Source organism: Aspergillus udagawae (genome assembly GCF_001078395.1).
Source record: "Aspergillus udagawae IFM 46973 DNA, scaffold_4, whole genome shotgun sequence".
Lineage (NCBI taxonomy): Eukaryota > Fungi > Ascomycota > Eurotiomycetes > Eurotiales > Aspergillaceae > Aspergillus > Aspergillus udagawae.
In genome coordinates, this window is record NW_025091267.1 from 2,345,652 (window position 1) to 2,364,893 (window position 19,242).

Consider the following 19,242-nt stretch of genomic DNA (forward strand, 5'->3'; position numbering starts at 1 on the left):
CATAAGTAAGATATATAGCACCAATATCTGTCTCTTACTGCATGATGGTGAACACCTAACGAACAAGACTGGCGGTGGCGCGACTACGCCCTCAACCTCCAATGGCCATGTGCCTAAAGTAGTTATCTACTCACAGTTACCTGCCATACACACTATGCGTACTAGGGATTTTAAGGTAAGTAATATAACTAAAATAAAATTTTAAACTCTCTCAATTATAGCAGGAAGCACAGTTAGGAATATATAAGATGGTGAATGACTTGAGGCATATCATTGACAAACTTTTGTAATTTTTCTATAGTGGAGATTATATAGGGATATCTGAAGAGGATTTATAGCATCTCCTTAGATATATCTACGCTATAACTTCACGCGAGAGTCTTTGCACTTGTAGATACGTATGATGTGAAAGACTTATATAACCTATTAGTAGAGGAATACTTCTCCAGGCTTAAGAAAGACTTCAAGTTGTTGAATTTCTAGAGTCTATCCTAGATTTCTATTTTTAACAGCCCCACAAGTTCAAACACTAAAGAAAGTTGTTCTGCAGTGTTTTGGCCGGCTAAGACGCTAAGACTCATGAAGGCATTTGGCTGGGACGACGGCCTGATGGTCGTCGCAATGGTATGTGTGCTTTTCTGGCCACCTTCTTGGGGCGGTAGGCGGCGCGACTGGCACTACGATAGCTATTGAATATCTGGTTCGCCATATGCGGTTTGGCTGGATCAGTCGCTGGAATCGGAAAGAGGTCTAGCGAGTTTAGCAGCATATCAGATGTCCGCGCAGCTCTTCGGGTACGTTTTGAACTGTATCCGCACGGAACTGACCGCTGACCCTAACATCATTAGGAGAAGCGGTGGTGGCTTAGCCAGAGCGCCTATGTCTGGGTCGTGTGCAGCGCGAGAATCTCTATCGCAATGATGCTCCTTCATTTAGCTATCCAGCACGCCCGACCAAGCACTTTTGACTCCTAGCATTCCTTATCAATATGATGAATACCATGTTGGATGCTTCTCATTACCTCTCTCTGCACCTCAGTCGAAACGGGCTAGCCTAAATACACCAAGACTGTAGACATAAATAGCAGATAAACCTTACCAATCTTTTTCTCACTGCACTCCCTCCACTTTTTAATCCGGTCTCTCAATAATTCCATTGATCGCGAACACAATTGGATATCGCACGAAGGGCGACCTTCAGCTTTTTTGGACCAGTATCAGTAGTTCGTCTTTACTGATCCCAACACGGTCTTTGTTAGAGGATCATCCAGCCAAAAAGGGCGTCACAGATCTAACCGATCTCCCTGCACAACAAACGCGGTTTTGGAGCGACGCTTCTCCGCTAGGGCATTGATCCAGGCTGCCAGACGGACGCCCGCTTTATAAATTTGTTCCTCGATGATCGGGGCGGCATCGTCATAGTACTCGCCCGCGAGATCTTCGCTTGTGATATACGGGATCCCCCTTTTAAAAACAACAGCACAATTCAACCGATTGGACTCCACCGCCCACGGCTTGATGCATGTCTGGGGGTTGGTCACATCCGTGCACTCAGCGGTAGTCGGCCTGTGTTTGTTCTGTTGCACGAGATGCTTGGCCCACTTCTGGCATGCCGGTTTTTCTTCGTTATGCTTATCTCTATGTTTGATGCCGTTAATCTTGTGTGGCATGTCTGTATCCCAGATACTGTGGAGATTATCTTTGTGACCATCAAAACAGACCTTGACGTCGTTTCCTCCTCGATCGTAATTTTCCACATGCAAGGGCATATGGAGGTCACCAAAGAAGTGGAACAAGAACATAACAGCTTCTGTTTGGTTGGCGCTATCGTCATTTACTTGAACGGTCTATGGCTAATTCAGCTCCGATAGGTTCATCACGGGCAAAAGGGGAGCCTAACCATATCTTCCATAGCTGAGATGATGCAGCCTTTAGTTTGGCAGTCCGACGGAAGAGATGATACCTTGCAGTGATCATGTAAAGGGTCATCTTTCACATCTATACAGGCAATCAACATTTCTTGTTAATCTGTTAAGGGGGAAGTTTTGACATACCAACATAATGCCAAGGTGCAGTTTTAGGACGCCGATGTTTGATGTGATCGGGCCATACGGCCGCGTCTGAGACGTCGAAACGATCCTTCTTTGGCAGGAGGTCATTAACCAGCCCTGCACCCTCCTTGGTGAGATAGTGCTCGGCTATGTATGCAACCGTACGATGACCGACATCTCCCCATCCAAGTGAAGGCCGGCAAAGAATGCACCAGATGAATAAAATTGCAAAGCTATAAAGCATTGTCTTGTGAAGATCGAATCTGTTTTGCTGGACGTAATGGTATAGTCGTTTGGGTTGAAATATTATTCGATGGCTAGGGTTGACGGGTTAATCGAGTTCTTTATATTGGGGATCATCTGATACAATTACTGTCCTTTCATGTGTTGCGAAGGATCCAAGTCGGAACACCTAGAGAATGAACAAGCTCAGGCATGTGAGGTCATGATGATTCTCTGCGCGATCTAGATTTCGAAGCTCTCGTCCAAGGATTATCTGGACTGGCAGTGTACCCGAATGCAGGAAAAATTGACACATACTGAACAACCAAACTGGCACTTTTCGGAGCTTAAGTTTGTAAAATGTTAATTCTCGGGGGCCTGGGTGGGGTGTGAACTTGTGCGTTTAGAGCATAAAATGGCGGAAATCCAGCCAACTTCAAATCCGATTTACGAAGGCTTCCTCCTCGTGGAAAAGGTTGCATCCCAAGTCGCTGAAAACGGCCCACCTGAGCCGCCTATTGAGTCTAGAACGTGAATTACATAGAGAAGTTGTGTGTTGAAAAAAATGTGGCGACATGCCATGAGCCTAGTCTTTATGACAACTATAATTGACTGAAGCTAGAGCCTGTATTGACTATTGGCCAATGGTTTGGCGCTTTCAATCACAGAAAGCTTTTTAGACTGTGGAACTGCGTTCGGTAAGTCAGAGTACGACATTTCATACTGCTGACGACTATAGACGAATGGAAAAGGGAGGAATAGGTAACTCGATGGGGCTTGAGTTCCCATGATATAATTGATACCTCGCCGACAGATGCTCAATAGTCAATTAGCTACAGCTTTGCTTAACAGGAAGTAACATGGCTGATTGCCTTTTAAGCTCATTGTCTTGATCCATATAAGCTTATTTTACCCACCTCCGATTGGTCACTTATCCAGCAGTTGCAGACCATTTAGGTCCTCCATCTCCTCTACCCAGCAAGCTCTCTTATCGTTTAAGGACCAAGGGACTGTAGACCTCCAAAGACCACAATTAGCTGATCAGGTAAGTGCATAATATACGGCTATAGCCATCCACGTGTGCATTAATGATTTTGGGCGCCTAAGCCGTTACTGCCCAAGGACGACAGCTTGAACGCATATTTCACTCAAGGCAAAATTGCGGAGGCTCCAGGCTGGACTGTATCTAGGACATAAATTATCTCTGATCAACTCAGCCGTCATAAGACACTGACTTCACAGTGATCTAATACTAGTGAAGAGGAATACCCTCTTCATGTCAGGCAACACAGCCAGCATCATATGATCCAGGTAGTTAGAGTTTAGTTCTCATGACCGAACGCATCCAAGACTTTCAACTTTCTATTTAGATTTTAACTTTAAATAAATGTCAGAATCTAATTGTAAAGTCCAGTTTATTTCTCTAGAATACAAGTACTGTTGGGGATAGACAATGCTGTTATATTTGGCAGGATCAATATCCAGTATATTTGCAAACATGGCACAGACATTGCTTCTTGAGGAAATGAGTGGTAGAAGTTTACACATAGCTAAGTCATCTGGGTCTTGAATGGTGCTGCATGCGGATGTGTTTGTTAATGTTGTAACTATGGTCCGCGTGTTTCCATTCAGTGGTGACCTCAACCTATTCAAGACTAAGTGCATAATTAAAGATTTGTGATGACTTAGCTTTCATCTACGCCCTTTCAAACCTAGCTACGATTTTAGCTAGAGATAACCATTAGTTAAAAGTATGCGTCCACGTTGTCCTCAAGGGGTTTGAGAAAATCTATCCATGTGAATTCATTCTAAGAATTTTATTTCGTGTACTAGGAATATAAAATGCTTTTCTGATGTAGCTCCTACCTTCCTTGGGTCGTGCTGAATCTCCTCCACTTGCACATAATTTAGTCTCTCAAACCTTCTCTAACATGACTATAGCCAGCTAGAAGAATGACTCGATGACCTGACTCTCTCCTCCTTGGACATGTCCTTGACGGACTTCTTCTTGGACTTCTCTTCCTTCTTGGTGGGTATTTTGCAAGGCGAAGGACGGGTGGATGACTCGGTAAATAAACTGCCAGGCAGCAGTACCACTTTCTCCACAGTCTTTTGCGGGATTAATCAACAAAAGCACCCCTTTGGTGAAGGAAAAACCTCGCAGTAGAAGCCGTTGGTGGCGGTGGTAATTGTGATTGGAGCGATAGTAATAGTGGTCAGGATGGAGATTACATTTATGAGCTGCTATATTCAAGAATGATATCCTTACACAATGAAGTCATTGCTACATAAGATATATCTCCTATTTGCCTTATTGTTTTCAGGCTAGGTAATACCGTTGTACTATTCCTAACTATCTTCAAATAGAATAGTAACAGGACTAGAGTTATGCAATCGAATCTTCTTCTTTACAATGTTAGATCATTCTCACTACTACCCCGTAGATCGTTCCAAGTCAAGAAATCGCAACGGGACGGGATCTGTATTTTAGCATTTCCTTCAGAAACGTTGTCTCTAATATTTTAAACGAATAGTAAACTGAACATTCAATAATAGCCATACAAAAGTCTTTAGGAACTCCGTTCTAGTTTTGCAATTTTTGTAGCGACATTACAGTGTCAGTAATGCTTGTGGATAGGGGCCGATACGTCAAGCCAAGCTCCTTTGTGGCTTGGGAGTTGTCAAAACCGTAAAGTCCTTCGCTGGGATACCCGCCACTGTCCGTGTTTTGTTCTGGGAGTTGCGGTCCGTACTCAGGGAAGGATCCACGGATCACTTCACAGATCTCCTTGTTTGAGAAGTAACCAGCAGTCAATAAGAATCTCTTGTTCATAACTTCTGAAGCTTCCATCGCCCTTATATGGGCTAAGGCGGCGTCACGAACATCTATCCAGAGAAAGAACGATGTCCCTGTGTCTGGAATTTCAGCTTTATATTCACCTGCCATAAAATTTCGGATCCGCTGGTTTGACGTGTTGAGTTCGTCGAGATTGCGCAGTGGGTGTACAACTGGGCCAAACATCAACGTTGGACATAGCGTAACCAGAGAGAAACGTGGGTTCTCTCTCTCAACAAACTCCCAACATGCTCGCTCGGCGAAAGTCTTGCTTGCTAGATTGAAGTTTTAGTTTCAGATATAGGGACATCCCTCGCGTGACGAAGTGAATGCTAACCTCTATATCCGTTGAGGGCATTTACATGAGCGTCCGATGGAGTAATTGGGTTCCAGTCTTCTTCGGAATAAACATGATCGACCCAGCTGTTCCCCTTATAGCTGTTGATGATCGATGCGAAAGAAGATGTTACAATCTGTAATTAGTTAGAAAAAAGTACGGGAACTGAAGTCAAGTGTTTTTCAATTAATCATGCTGCGGGGAAGCGTACCACTTTCTTGACTGATGGTGCATTCTTCTGAACTGCCTCCAGCAACGCAACAGTCCCAATGATGGCAGGGTCCAAGAGTTCTCGCTGAATATCAGTTATCGAGTAACGAAAGGGAGACGCCGTGTGCATGACCACATCTAAAGGCGCGTCGGATTTGAAGCATTCATCAAAAGCACCGGCGCTCGTAAAGTCAGGAACGATGATAACCCTTAGCTGTGTGGTGGATGCATATGGATGGCGTTCACGGATCTGCTCTGCCTTCTCTTGACTGCGGACAGTGGTCACAACTGAATATCTACGAACACGTAAGATCAACGTGAGTAACAATGTTGTTTTTGGGGCAAAAGAAATTGCATTACCCTTGTTCCAAGAGGAGATCCAAAATATGGCTTGCAAGAAATCCATTGCCGCCTGTGTATTGGTATCAGTTAAAGCTCGGCCCTGTAGAATTCACTCGAAGTGAAACACGAACCAGTGAGGAGGACTCGAGCCATATCTTCCTTCTCTTTCCTGTCTTTTCCCGTTGCTTCTAGGGTACTTACACTTTCAGAGAAATTGAGATCAATTCACCACATTAGAATGATAGAGAGACATGGACGAGAAAGAAGGGGCCAGCTGTTTATATCTAATTGTCTCCCCAAATGCGGCTGGATGGTCCGAACACGAGCATTGCTCTGGATGTGGCCAATTAGATTTCCCCGAAGCCAGGTTGGACTATATGACGAACCGAGGCCCTTATAAATTACTAGATATGGACCCTAGAGACAGGTTCATTCAACACCATCTGTTTCTCCTTATGTTTTGTTATAGTGCCATAATCTAATATCACAATTATTGAACATGAGGTTGTGCACATTGTGTAGCAGCCATTAGGGCTCTGAAAGAGTAAGGAAATGCGATTATGAATATAAAAATGACATGAATATGAATAACCCCAATATTTATCACATTCATGTAAATAACTGACTAGTCAGTTAAGTTCTGCTTTCGAATAATTATAAGTTAATGCCTAAATTATGACTAAGGATGATACGCTGGTAACTATGCTCTTGCTATTACATTGTTACCTACAATTGATAAGGTAGTTGCCTCTCGTATCCTCTCATTGCAATTTACACTTTTTACGTCTTAGGGCTTCGTAAGAGTACAAGTCAAATAGGTGGAGACTATCCTTCTCAACAGCCATGGATGGGTATAATCGGTTCGACACCTTGCTGAAAGCGATCTCAGTGCCGAGCATGTCTCAAACAAAATCAACCCAGTAAGCATAAAGAGAGCAAACAAGAATGAGTCATCCTTTCACTCAAGCAGCACATCCTGCATTAGCTGACATGTTGCTTAGCATCTACTCGTCTCTCTTCCCCTAATACAACCCACAGTTCTTCTGTTTATATCTCCCCAGTCCACTCTATTTAGTAATTATATTCACTAATATGTTATACACAAATGCCAATAAATAGCAAGATCAAGGTGATAAAGCAAAATCAATTAAAAGAAAAAAAATATTGGTATCTTGGCATTGCTGCTCACGAGGACAATCAAGAGAGCTGAATCAAGACTATGCAAGAGAAAGAGTATTGTGGCGGCTTAACAATTGGATAAGGGCTAGACATCTTAAGATCTGTGTCTTCGGAGTTTAGAACCTTCATTTTCGTCCCTTTTTCTGCATTCGCTGGGGCCCAATTAGAGGAACAGAAATATGCAAATTGTCGGTAGCGTCAAATGCGGAGTCTAATACAACAACTTCCCTAGATACACCGCTAGGACTTGGGATCCAGAAATGTTGAATACGAGAGCAGCCTCAACGACAATGTGAGAATTATCACGCACACTGGGAATATTGCAGGCCATCTGTAAGAGCATTAGTCCTGTACACATGTTTGTGATACTCAAAGATTTTTGGAGGTATGAATTCCAGATTGCAGGATCGTCAGTTATTCCGTGTTATCGAGCTTGTTAACCTCAGAGTTTGATAAATCCCTTCGCCCAGTGAGCTCCATCATTGTAGGGATGCGATCATTCTATCCACCAACTCTCGATATTCCCGCTGCCTGCGGCATTGCTCGATGAAGACTTGGTATTTTGCGAGGAGAAGTGTCTTCTCATGGCGGTTAGTTGTCGGGTAGACAGCCTTTCCAGGTTTACTCATGCGATCCATAATTGTCCAGAGATCCGTCGTCTTCCCTTGCTTATCTGAGCTTGCGGCTTTGGCACCAAGCATCGCGGCACCGTGACAAACCGCTGCGCTGACATAGCAAGGAACCACAACCGGCATGTCACATGCGGATGCAATGAGGTGCACAAGGATGTTATTCCGGCATTGGGATCCGGACATGAAGATGGAGAAGATCTTATGGCCAGCCTGGTTCATGACTTGGACGATCTGGCGTGTCTGTAAGGCGATGAACTCCAATGCGCTGTAGTATAAGATAGCTAAGCTGTCCACAGATACATCGCTGGTAAGACCAACAATAGAGCCCACCATACTTGGATCAGCTATTGGAGAACGGTTGCCGAAGAGGTCGCCGTAAAAAAAGAAATGGCGTGCCAGGTATGCAATGTGTGGAGCATGCTGTTCCTCTGCCATTTCCTTCAAACGCTCGTTCAAGAAGGTGAAGATATCAGTCTGACGGGCCAAAGCAAGCTTTTTCGCTTGCCCAGCAGCTGGATGAGTTTCCAGGACGTGATGGATGAGTTGACCTGTTGCAGATTGTCCTCCTTCTGCCATCCAGCAGCTGGGAATAATAGTATCCCGGTAAGGACCCCAAACGCCAGGCACGAATATAGGACTGGGCGACATGACGAGGTGGCACGTTGATGTACCAGCAACAGCAGCAAGGCGAGTAAAATATCCTTGTTCCCCCTCGGCCCGCAATCCGATGTTCATTGAAGGCTCGGCGAATTCTACTTTAGCCGAAACTGTTCCTATCCATCCGGCATAGGCGTCGATCACTCCAACGCCTACGGCAATACCCGACGGTAGTCCCAACTCCTGCGCAGCCTTCTCGCACAACCACCCGGCCAATTCTCCAGCGTGGAGATGTCGACCGTTCTATCTCGACACTGAAGGTCAGTTTCATTTGCCGCCCCACAACGAGAAATGCGCCACGAGGACATCTCACCTCTCCGTTGATCCCACCAAGGGAGTGGAAATGCGTCTTGCTCAAGGTTTCAAGCCCAATCTGGTCCAAGAAGTCCTTAGGCCAGCCAGACACACTATCATCTCTCTCCTTTGGCAAGTATCCCTGCTTGCAGATGAGGCTACACAGGCTCCTAGTTTCGCTACCGGTAGCCAGGTGCGTAAGAGCATCTACCAGGTCATAGAACTTGCATCTTGAGAAGCTTTCCGCAGACATGTTGTTCCGTAGCCAGAGAATCTTTGGTATCTCCATCTCCACTGACATCGCCCCTCCTACGTATTGGAGCACTTTGTGACCTGTTGCGTTGATTCGTTCGGTTTCCTCCACTGCTCGATGATCCAGCCACAGGATCACATTCCGGTCGGTATCGAACGCGGGAGAAGTGACCGACACGGGACTGTCATCTTCGGTAGAAAGGACAGCAAGGGAGCAGGTTGCGTCGAATCCGATGCCCCGGATCATCGTCGGCGGGATGTTATTTTCCCTGACGGCGCGACGTACAGCGGAGCACGTAGCGCGCCAGATGTCCGAGGTCGACTGCTCCTGCGGTTCCGACCAAGGATTAGCACTACTCACAGTCTGGCATATAATGGATAGACGACAGCTTACATAGTGACCTTTTCCTGACTGCCATAGCTTGATATCCTCAGACGCTAAACCGACAATGTTGCCTGCGTCGTCGATAATGCAGGCGCGAGCACCCCCAGTACCAACATCAATGCCGATATAGTGGTTCTGTGAAGGCTGCATTGTGATTCGCAAACCGCTCTACTGAAATTGCCTTTTCATAGGGGAGTATGACTGAAAAATTCCCAAGGAGAACCGATGGCAGAAGTACTCAGGACAGGGAGGAACGGCCAGGCCTACGGACGCCTTCGCGACGTGACTCGAAATAAATTCACCCACATTCGTTCCCCTTTTTATTTGATCAATCTGTTTATTTTCACTATTTACACACTTGCCCCATTTTTCCTTTTTGAATACATGTAAGCTGGAGTGGAAGCACGACGAGGAAATGCCGCATTTGTGGGGTTATCAGCAGGCAGATTATGCTTGGATGATTGAGTTCCGGCGGTTTCGCCATTTTCCCCGAACGAAAGCTCCACATAATTCTGGCCAGTCTTCCCCCAGCTGACTTCGAGGAGGGAATCATGCTGTTCCACCGTCTGCTGTGACTTGAACATGAACAGTGTTGAGGCACATCGGAGCCGGCCAAAACGGCATTAATCGCCGACGCAAAAATCATGCAGCGTCTTTTCCACGGGGAGGTTTGCTAATACCTTTCCTCCAAATCTGCGTAAGCGTAGAAGGACACTTCCTTGCTGTGCAAGTCTAAAACGAACTGCCCACTGAGAGTGGTATATATGAGATGTGCTTGCCGCTTTACTGACTTAGAAATTCCAAATTGCTCACTCATACCCCGTAACCCCGGCGTGCACAGGTTTGGTCTTCGAGATGGGAGAAATGCCAGTAAGTTATCTGGATCCTTAAAGATGTTTGTTGTAACTGACACAACATAGTCATCTAACCCCCCCTTATCACAGAATACTTCGTTAGTACTTCGAGACGTCGGCCAGTTGGTGTTTGAAGATCGCCCTGTGCCACGGTTGTGCGATCCTCATGATGTCCTCGTGAACGTAAAGTTTACCGGCATCTGTGGCAGTGATGTGAGATGATCTCGACGCGGATTGGAAAAGCTTAAGCGTTAACAGAGTGTCTGTCTATGTACCAGGTTCACTATTGGCAGCGCGGCCGGATCGGCCAATTTATCCTGCAACGTCCTATGGTCGTCGGGCATGAGTCCTCAGGCATCGTAGTACAAGTGGGACCCGAAGTGACCACACTCCAAGTGGGCGATCGCGTCGCGCTTGAACCGGGTGTGCCTTGTCGGCGGTGTATGTCGTGTAAGACGGGACAATATAACCTATGCAGCGAGATGGCCTTTGCGGCAACCCCCCCGTACGATGGCACCTTGGCCAAGTACTACTCCCTCCCGGAAGACTTTTGCTATAAGCTCCCCTCCAATGTGACGATGGAGGAAGGTGCCCTTGTTGAGCCGCTCAGTGTTGCTGTGCATCTGGTTCGGCAAGGAATGGTGCAACCAGGGCACTCGGTCGTCGTCTTTGGAGCCGGACCTGTCGGCCTCTTATGTTCTGCCGTGGCCCGGGCGTTCGGAGCGACCCATATCACGGTGGTAGACGTGCAGGCCCAGAGACTGGAGTTTGCTCGGAATTACAGCGCGACTTCGGTGTTCCTCTTGGATAAATGCGCGTCCGCGGCAGAGGATGCGTCACGGCTGAGGCAGGTTAATGAGTTCGGAGCTGGGGCGGATGTTGTGATCGAGGCGTCGGGTGCAGAGGCTGCGGTCCACACTGGTATTCATGTTCTAAAGCCGGGTGGCACCTTTGTCCAAGGAGGCATGGGTAGAGAGGAGATCAACTTTCCGATCACTGCAGCCTGCACCAAGGAACTGAATATTCGAGGCAGTTTCCGATACGCAGCAGGTGATTATAAACTGGCAATTGAGCTTATATCAACTGGCAAGGTGAAGGTCAAGGACTTGATTACCAAGATCGTACCATTCGAAGACGCTGAAGGGGCATTTGAGGAGGTCAAGGCAGGAAATGGTATTAAAACACTCATTGCTGGGGTTCGAAGCTAGAGGTCCGGCATCTGAAATCCTGTACCATTATCGCATATAAAGCGTCTTCATAGGTTACAATAGCGGCACTACAGAAGTGAAAAATAATCGTGATGATTGCATTCATCATTTGGCCCTTTTGCACAGATAATGTCTAATGCCCTGACTTAGAAAACGCTGCGTGCGCTGCCATTGGATCATTCGTCCATGCATATGACGACTCAAAGTTTACAAAGACAGATCAGGGCGATGGAGCCGGCTATTTATCCTTTTGCTCTTTTTTTTGAGAACAACGTAGGGTAGAGGACAGCCCAGACGGAATAGCATTAGGATCATCCGGACAACAGCTCATTGCCGTCAACACCTGATAGAAAGCTATGCACCTCTCACTTCTCTAACAACCTGCTCCAGAATCTCTTGATGTCTCAACAGGTCCGGTGCCTCCCCCGCCCAGAAGTCAAATTGTGCCAGAACTTTCCCAATCTTCCCCCCAATTGGCACCAGTGAGCCCGAGACGTGAGTGCCGCCGGGGTCGGGCCCCCAGAGGGTCTCGGCACCACCGGGGATCCACGCGGCATTCCCACTCTTGACAACGGCCAGGAGAATGAGCGATGCGCACATAATGCTTCGGAGGTCATACCATAGACCATGATGGCGATGACCGACCGAACGCACGTCCAAGGTCCTAAGGTTACATTGGATTCCTGATGCAATCAGGGCCCGAAGGACAGTCAACTCCTCATTATCCAGCGACGCCTCACAGACGTTGAACTGGTTAGAAGACGGGAAATTGAACTCGTGGGAGGTGGCCGTCGGACGCCCGGTGGTGAAAGCTGGATTCAAGAGACTATTGATGTGGCCATCGCGAGTAGATTGCTCTGGAACAGCGGACCGATAGGTTGCGTAGCCATCGTGCATTGATGTACGAGGATAGACCCCGATGTGAATAAGGTAGTAAAGGAAGGGTTGATAGAGCCACGTTTGCATTTCAACAAGCCTGTTATCGACCGCCCAGCTGAGTTCGCGAGAGACATGGTTCCCTGCACATCCATCTCGGGAACTTAGATGCGGTGCGCGAATAAGAGATGTTGTTTCATAGCGTTGCATCGCAGGAGGAAGATGTGCTGACCAGGATAGGACCTGGGCTTCAAACTCCTGACCTATGCGAAGAAGTGGTTTGATATCCAGCCACGAAGCAGGATCTTGGCGGAAAAAAGTATTGATGATGCGGTTGCCGATGCGTCGCAACGCGATCTCTGTAAGGTAGTAATACCAGCTTTCTTCCTCGTTGCATAGGCGCCTGGCATGCTGTCGTAGTTCCCATTCTTCTTCGCCCATACTTGGGTCGACATCGAAGGGATCCAGCGCCATATCACCACTACCAATGGAACTTCTGTTAGGAGACTGGGAAGCGGCACTCCTAGGTCCGTCCGTTGCATTAGGCGACGGAGGCGAAGGGAAGAGGCTGGGGTATTCGCCATGGCTGAGTTCTGACTGTGGAAGAGGGAGCTCGACACGGAACTCGCATTCGGACTTGAAACACGACCAATACAGGCTATGCTCCAGCCGCCTGATCTTACGATCTGCGGCACTTAACTGTTGTGACGGAACCCCCAGAGCCCCTACGAGGCTCTCTTCTACACCGTACGTCGCCTTGAGATGCAGATTGAAGAGAACAGACGCGTGGAAGAAATACTGCCACGACAGAACAGGCCGCAGTGCGTACATGAGGTACACTAAACTCGGAATGTTAAGATATAAGCATTGGGGATTCTTCTAGGGTGTGACCTACCACCGGCAAAAAAATAGCATTGAGCTCCTAGCAGGGTGTGCTTAAGTGAGCCAAGACGACGACAGGCGAGAGTGAAATATGCATCAGCTTGCTGCAGATTCTGTGCAAAAACGTGAGTAGAGCGACTTCCTGGGGAAGAGTTGACGGATGCGCAGGGCAGAGCTGACTGCCGAGCGGCCGGGGGACAGTCGAACGGCTTCGCGAGAGCACCAAGCGCACATGCCAGAAGTACGAGACATGAGAGGCCGTCCCAGCCAATGCCATGCGCCGCACACTTGCGGCCATGCTGCACGAGGGATTCTACATCGAGGATAGGATTCTTGGTATGGACATTTTGCAGAAAGTTGTCGATCAGGAAAGGGATTCGCTCATCATCCGGCGGTTGTAGTCCACTGGTCGGCGCGGCTTCATCGGCCGAGACCATCTTGGAGTTTCTCTGAGTTGACGATGATGAGTTGGCCTTTTTGGATTGGAAAAGCACTCCGATCAAGGTGTCTTGTGAATATTTCCCCCCAAAAATCTCCCAAGTCAAGACGGTATCAGCGCTCATCTTGCACGGCGGGATTTGAAGGAAATCTCCTGAGCTCTCCAGGCAAGGCAAAGTCGTCGCCGTATTGCTTTCCTTCTGAACACTGCGTGGCATCGGTGGACCGAGCTGTCCTGCTCGTGCTTGGCCTTCATCACTGTCTTTACAGCCCCATCAGTCAGTTGATCACGATTATCCCCTCGTCCGTTGTCATTTTCCTCAATACCGGGCATTCTGAATGGGTGTTCTTTCCTCCGAACTTGTTAAAAAGAATAAAAAAAAAAAGATATTGTTCTTACCTCCTCCATGCACTGTATCTTTGAGGTCACTGATTTCTTCCCGTAGCTGATCGAGCTTTTCCAGTAAGGTGCGAGTGGCTAATTCGAGTCTGCCATGCGCCACGTTAGTATGACCGATCTCCAAACGGGGAGTCCACTCCCTTACGTGAGGTTCTCAGCGCCTTTCTCGGGATACTCGCATGTCGAGCCGCTGGATTTGCAGACGGAACAGCAAGGTTTCTGCTTGTCACATTTGACCTTGCGAAGCCGACAAGACTGACAGGCCGCCTGGCGGCGCAGGGTGGTCTGCGATTGTTAGCTTCTCTGCGAATCCATGCAATTGGCTGGTTTCGAGGAGGCACACGAAGACGACGCCAACCGCTACATCATGGAAGATATCCATGTATTCCGGCCGAGATTCATCTCCACAAAAGCGCTCTCCTCGGAAAAGAATTTTGGGGTTTGTGGGGAAAGGGTAAAGGGACAGACAATGACAACCTACCCTTTCGTCTCCAATGACGCGCCGTCTTTTCCTCGCCGGGGGTTCCCCCAGCCCGTCCGTGCTCGGGTTACGAGTTGAATCCGGGGACGAATTGCTGGCCATCGACAGTGAGGGAAGGGAAAATAGACCTGGTGGGTAAAGGTGCATGTGCGGCGAAGACCCCGAGGATTTATTTATGGGATGGCTTGTGTCGGGGAGCTCGGGCAATTTCCCCGAATTTCACAGCAACTCCATATTGCCACCGCAAGGAAACGCACTATACGAGTTCATTCCAAGGAACCAAACTGTGACCTCCACAATATCAGACCCCTAAAAATTCATGCGGGCACGTGTTCATCTACCCAATCAGGCTCGCCTTGAGCTCCCAAATGGCTGGCCAGCTAAACCTTAAAGAACTCCGCAGGTGCTGGATGACTTGTATACAGGCACAGACAGTCTAGGAGAGGTGCGCCGCCATTCAAAACGCGACTCTTCCCCAGCTTTTGTCAACCCTAAGATTCTAGTTTTTCTGGGGCAAGTTGCAATCCATCTCTGTCAAGACATCTGCTGTCTTCTACCTCATATCGTTCTCTCGTTTCTTCTTACAAAAAACTCATCATAATCTTGCTATTCACCACAATGGTTTGGACTGGAGCGCTGTCCAAGCATAATGTGGCCCATAAACTATACAAGCAATCTCTTCTCAATGCTGTCTGTATAGTGGCCGGAATTTCCATTTTCTTTTTCGGTTATGATCAAGGCCTGATGGGTGGTGTGAACACAAATCGGAACTATGCTGAATTGATGGGTTTTGGCTACTTTGATGAACAACAAGGCAGTGTTGTGGTGACCAAACCGCTGCTTCAAGGGAGCATTGTAAGACTATCTTTCCCGTTCTCCCTACTAGGATGCCAAAAAAGAAAGGGGAAAAGGAGAACACAGCTGAAGATTGATATTTGACCATCTAGGTTGCTGTTTACTACCTTCCTGGAACCCTCTTTGGCTGTCTCCTTGGCGGTTGGTTCGGTGATCGTTATGGCCGGATTGCCACAATCGGCCTGGGCGCCGTCTGGTCGATTATCGGCGCCTGTTTGCAGTGCTCGGCACAGAATGCAGAGTGGATGTATTGCGGTCCGTTGCCCCTTGACTTAAACGTCGCGGAGGAGACTGACAATCGGCTACAGCCCGCGTGTTTAACGGTATCGGGACGGGCTTATTGAACGCCGTCACTCCCGTATGGGCCACCGAAACCGCCGGCCATACATCTCGAGGCCAGTTTATCGCGCTGGAGTTCACCCTCAACATCTTCGGAGTCGTTGTTGCTTATTGGATTGAATTGTGAGTGATGCACATGACATGCTATCTGTCCGCGACAAGTCTTAATAACGTCCATAGTGGGACTTCCAAATACTATGACCCAACATCATCCTTCATTTGGAGATTCCCCATCGCCTTTCAGATCGTGCCGCTAATCATCCTCGCTGTCATAATCTGGTTCATGCCCGAGTCACCTCGCTGGCTTGTTAAAGTGGGCCGTGAGGAAGAAGCACACTTTATCCTAGAACGTTTGCGTGGCACAGATGGCGACCTAGCCGCAGCCGAGTGTCATGATATCGTTCGCATCAGCAATATGGAAAAGGAAACCGCCAAGCAGCAGAGTTATTTCCACATGTTTTTTGGCATCGGGTCGGGCAAGCTTCACACAGGTCGCCGTGTACAGCTGGTAATCTGGCTGCAAATCTTGCAAGAGTGGATTGGCATCGCCGGCATCACCATATACGGCCCTAAGATATTTGAAATTGCTGGCATTTCGGCTGGAGAACGCCTTTGGGTGACCGGCTTGAACAATATCACATATATGGTACGCCTGTCCGTGTCCACGCCGTGTTTGTTGACGTGAATTTATCCGGCTGACTACTCTCGTTGCAGCTCGCCACCTTGATCTGTGTTTTCACCCTGGACCGGATTGGTCGGCGCTGGACCCTCTACTGGGGTGCGGTTGGGCAGGGTATCTGCATGTTCCTCGCCGGAGGTCTTGCCCGTGCGACCATGAAGGCCGACCCAAGTTCCCGTGCGGGTGTCGGTGGTGCGGCCACCTTCTTTGTGTTTCTCTACACCATGATCTTTGGTGCCACTTGGTTGACTGTGCCTTGGTTGTACCCTGCCGAGATCTTCCCCCTGCAGGTCCGTGCCCGCGGTAATGCCTGGGGGGTCGTGGGATGGTCGATCGGTAATGGATGGACGGTAAGGATTCTTCCGAGTCCGCAGTTGTTGATTACCGGTGCACCGTACTAAAGCCTCCACGAACAGGTACTTCTCCTTCCGACCATTTTTGAACGTCTCAACGAGAAGACTCTGTACATCTTCGGCGGAGTAAACTTCCTCAGTATCCTCATCGTGTGGGCGCTGTATCCTGAATCGAATCAAAGGACGCTGGAAGAGATGGATCTTGTTTTTGCTAGTGATAGCATCTGGAACTGGGAGGCAGAGAAGAACTTTGCCAAACTCAAAGCGGAAAACCCCGACCTAATTCAGACAGGGAAACGAACAAACAGCGTGATGGACGCGGAGAAGGGCGTCTTATCTTCTGGACGAGAGAGCGGTGCTTCCCTGACCCAGTCCAAGCCAGATTCGTGCCAGGTGACTCAGATCGAGGGGATGTAGAGGGTACGGCTCGCAATGTTCTTAATAGTCGCCCCAGCGTCTCGGTGATTTGCGAGGTTTGTTGGAGGGCTGGGTTTAGGTCGACGCCTCCAAGCTGGGGGTCCTGGACCCTGCCTCAGATAAAGTTCAGCCTATCCAACTGGGTTAGCTTCAAACCGTAGCTTAGAATTCTATTTTCTGGATTCAAATACATCTTTTGGAAATGCAAGGCCGTGTTCTCCACTTAATCCTGGTTCCTGCTGGCTCCTAGTTAGAATCCTTTGCTAGCATCGCCAACACTAAGGGTATAATAATGTGGTGGATAGGATTCACCCATACACACCTTTTCCATGATTCCTAGCCATTCCAAACATATCCTATGTAGCATTAAACTTACTAAGTTAAGGTTTCAGCCAAACCCTAATTTCTCTGGGGTTGGATAGGCGATTCGAATTGTTCTTGATAGAGGGATGAATAATGACGCTGATCTTTGCCAGGTCCCAGCAAGCTTTCTTGCAACCACCTGGGCGGCTTTCCAGTGTCTACTATTCCATTTTATTACGGCACTGACTGGAACGTCGGTAAGTTTTCTAGACGCCTCGCTGCGGCAGTCAGTGCCAAAGACATTGAAGTGGACTCCAAATGCGGAATGGGATAACCAGTGAATACTATGAGTGCATGCAATCAGTTACCATCAAAATCCATATAAGGTACTAGGTCAGTACTATACTGATATCACCCTTCCAGGTTATACTGGCGATGAGCGACCAACAGCTGGTGACTAGACTTAATATCCTGGTCAGCGCGTATGCCCAACTTCAATGCGGTCTGTCAAAGTAACGCTTATCGGCCTACAGGGCCAGGAGATGCGGTGGGAAGAACGACCTATTGCAAGACAAATAATGTTGTAAGAGCTAGATTACATTATTCCGACAAGTCGCTACATCAATAACTCTCATCTGGGATGTTGCCCGTCCAGCTCAAATAGTTCTATCTGATTTTGTGCAGGGTTGGCTGGTAACTCTGCCTTTTCATAAGTGAGGGGTTTATCTCTTGTGCCACTCAATTCAGGCAGTCCATTGTAATCGGGATTCCCAGGCTGGCCGTGCGTCGCATTGGGCTGTTGGTGTCTTCGTCGCCGGGACCATAGTAGGCCCAGCGCAAGGGCCACTGCTAAAACCACCCCGGCAGCGACACCCACGCCGATGCCGGCTTTCGCGCCCGTGCTGAGGCTGGATGAGCTTCCTGTGGAGCTCTGTGTCTGGGTTGGCGTAGCTTGTGTGGTGGTAGTCATGGCCACAGTGGCTTGCGGGGTGGTGAAATCCGTTGACTGCCATCGGACCTCCACACCATAAGCATTGAACGAGCCTGGGCTGCTCATAGCACCAGTCATACTCGTCTCCTTCCCATCCGTGTCGAACGACATATAGGCATATCGCGTCATAGTGCCCGCCGCAGGTCCCCAGGCACACACCTCAGTCGCCCACCAGAACCCTGAATCCGTTGCGTCGCTCGGTCGAATGGAGTACGTGTTTTTTGAATCAAGGTCCCTAGAAAACCAAGTTGAAAGTTTACTGTGAGCCTGGCTCGACCGCTGAACAGGGTAGATGCTAGTTAACTTACACTGGACAGCATGTTGCGACAGTCTCTGTCATAGTTCGTGCCACGATTTTTGAGGTTGTCGCAATGACATAGCCACTGGGGCATATTCCAGGAGAAAAATAGTTAGTCGCTGCCCAGCCAGACGGGAGACATTTTGTGGTGTTGAGGGGGCCCAGGTTCATCCACCAGTTGTGACTAGGGGGACTGCTGGCGGCCCATAGATCTCTAAGGCACGCACTGGGTGGTGTAAATGTGGTTGTCAGGGGAAGGGGGGCACTTTGAACGGCCGACATGATAGGCTAGATGTAAAACACTATTGGAGCAGCGATGATGTGGAGGATGATGTAATATCCATCCTACTGCGTGAGCTGAAAATAAAGGACAACACCAATGTAGATATTGTAAGTAGGAAGAGGGGTTGGGCTCAGACTTGGGACTTAGGACTTAGGAAGTGCAAAGGTGGAATAAGCACTAACTACAGAG

General features: G+C 48.3%; 7 protein-coding genes across 7 annotated transcripts; 2 read left to right on the plus strand and 5 right to left on the minus strand.

Moving 5' to 3' along the window:
• Positions 1–1,282: 1,282 nt before the first annotated feature.
• Positions 1,283–2,294, minus strand: Aud_006210 (S1/P1 nuclease; the record flags this gene model as incomplete). Its single annotated transcript, XM_043291113.1, has 3 exons — positions 1,283–1,846; positions 1,900–1,997; positions 2,054–2,294. The coding sequence occupies 3 exons, from the start codon at positions 2,292–2,294 to the stop codon at positions 1,283–1,285; spliced, it is 903 nt and encodes a 300-aa protein (XP_043147048.1).
• Positions 2,295–4,856: 2,562 nt separating this feature from the next.
• Positions 4,857–6,150, minus strand: Aud_006211 (SDR family oxidoreductase; the record flags this gene model as incomplete). Its single annotated transcript, XM_043291114.1, has 5 exons — positions 4,857–5,383; positions 5,446–5,581; positions 5,657–5,951; positions 6,016–6,067; positions 6,129–6,150. The coding sequence occupies 5 exons, from the start codon at positions 6,148–6,150 to the stop codon at positions 4,857–4,859; spliced, it is 1,032 nt and encodes a 343-aa protein (XP_043147049.1).
• Positions 6,151–7,655: 1,505 nt separating this feature from the next.
• Positions 7,656–9,546, minus strand: Aud_006212 (FGGY-family carbohydrate kinase; the record flags this gene model as incomplete). The annotated part of the gene is made up of 3 exons (XM_043291115.1): positions 7,656–8,708; positions 8,779–9,339; positions 9,406–9,546. The coding sequence occupies 3 exons, from the start codon at positions 9,544–9,546 to the stop codon at positions 7,656–7,658; spliced, it is 1,755 nt and encodes a 584-aa protein (XP_043147050.1).
• Positions 9,547–10,260: 714 nt separating this feature from the next.
• Aud_006213 (NAD(P)-dependent alcohol dehydrogenase) lies at positions 10,261–11,458 on the plus strand (the record flags this gene model as incomplete). Its single annotated transcript, XM_043291116.1, has 3 exons — positions 10,261–10,266; positions 10,317–10,463; positions 10,529–11,458. 3 exons carry the CDS (start codon positions 10,261–10,263, stop codon positions 11,456–11,458), a joined length of 1,083 nt encoding a protein of 360 aa, XP_043147051.1.
• A 354-nt stretch (positions 11,459–11,812) lies between these two features.
• On the minus strand, positions 11,813–14,637 carry Aud_006214 (transcription factor domain-containing protein; the record flags this gene model as incomplete). Its single annotated transcript, XM_043291117.1, has 5 exons — positions 11,813–13,173; positions 13,230–13,916; positions 14,055–14,143; positions 14,200–14,339; positions 14,536–14,637. 5 exons carry the CDS (start codon positions 14,635–14,637, stop codon positions 11,813–11,815), a joined length of 2,379 nt encoding a protein of 792 aa, XP_043147052.1.
• A 516-nt stretch (positions 14,638–15,153) lies between these two features.
• Aud_006215 (sugar porter family MFS transporter) lies at positions 15,154–17,178 on the plus strand (the record flags this gene model as incomplete). The annotated part of the gene is made up of 6 exons (XM_043291118.1): positions 15,154–15,390; positions 15,483–15,645; positions 15,699–15,852; positions 15,910–16,375; positions 16,444–16,758; positions 16,825–17,178. 6 exons carry the CDS (start codon positions 15,154–15,156, stop codon positions 17,176–17,178), a joined length of 1,689 nt encoding a protein of 562 aa, XP_043147053.1.
• Positions 17,179–18,112: 934 nt separating this feature from the next.
• Aud_006216 (uncharacterized protein) lies at positions 18,113–18,864 on the minus strand (the record flags this gene model as incomplete). The annotated part of the gene is made up of 2 exons (XM_043291119.1): positions 18,113–18,751; positions 18,781–18,864. The coding sequence occupies 2 exons, from the start codon at positions 18,862–18,864 to the stop codon at positions 18,113–18,115; spliced, it is 723 nt and encodes a 240-aa protein (XP_043147054.1).
• Positions 18,865–19,242: the final 378 nt, after the last annotated feature.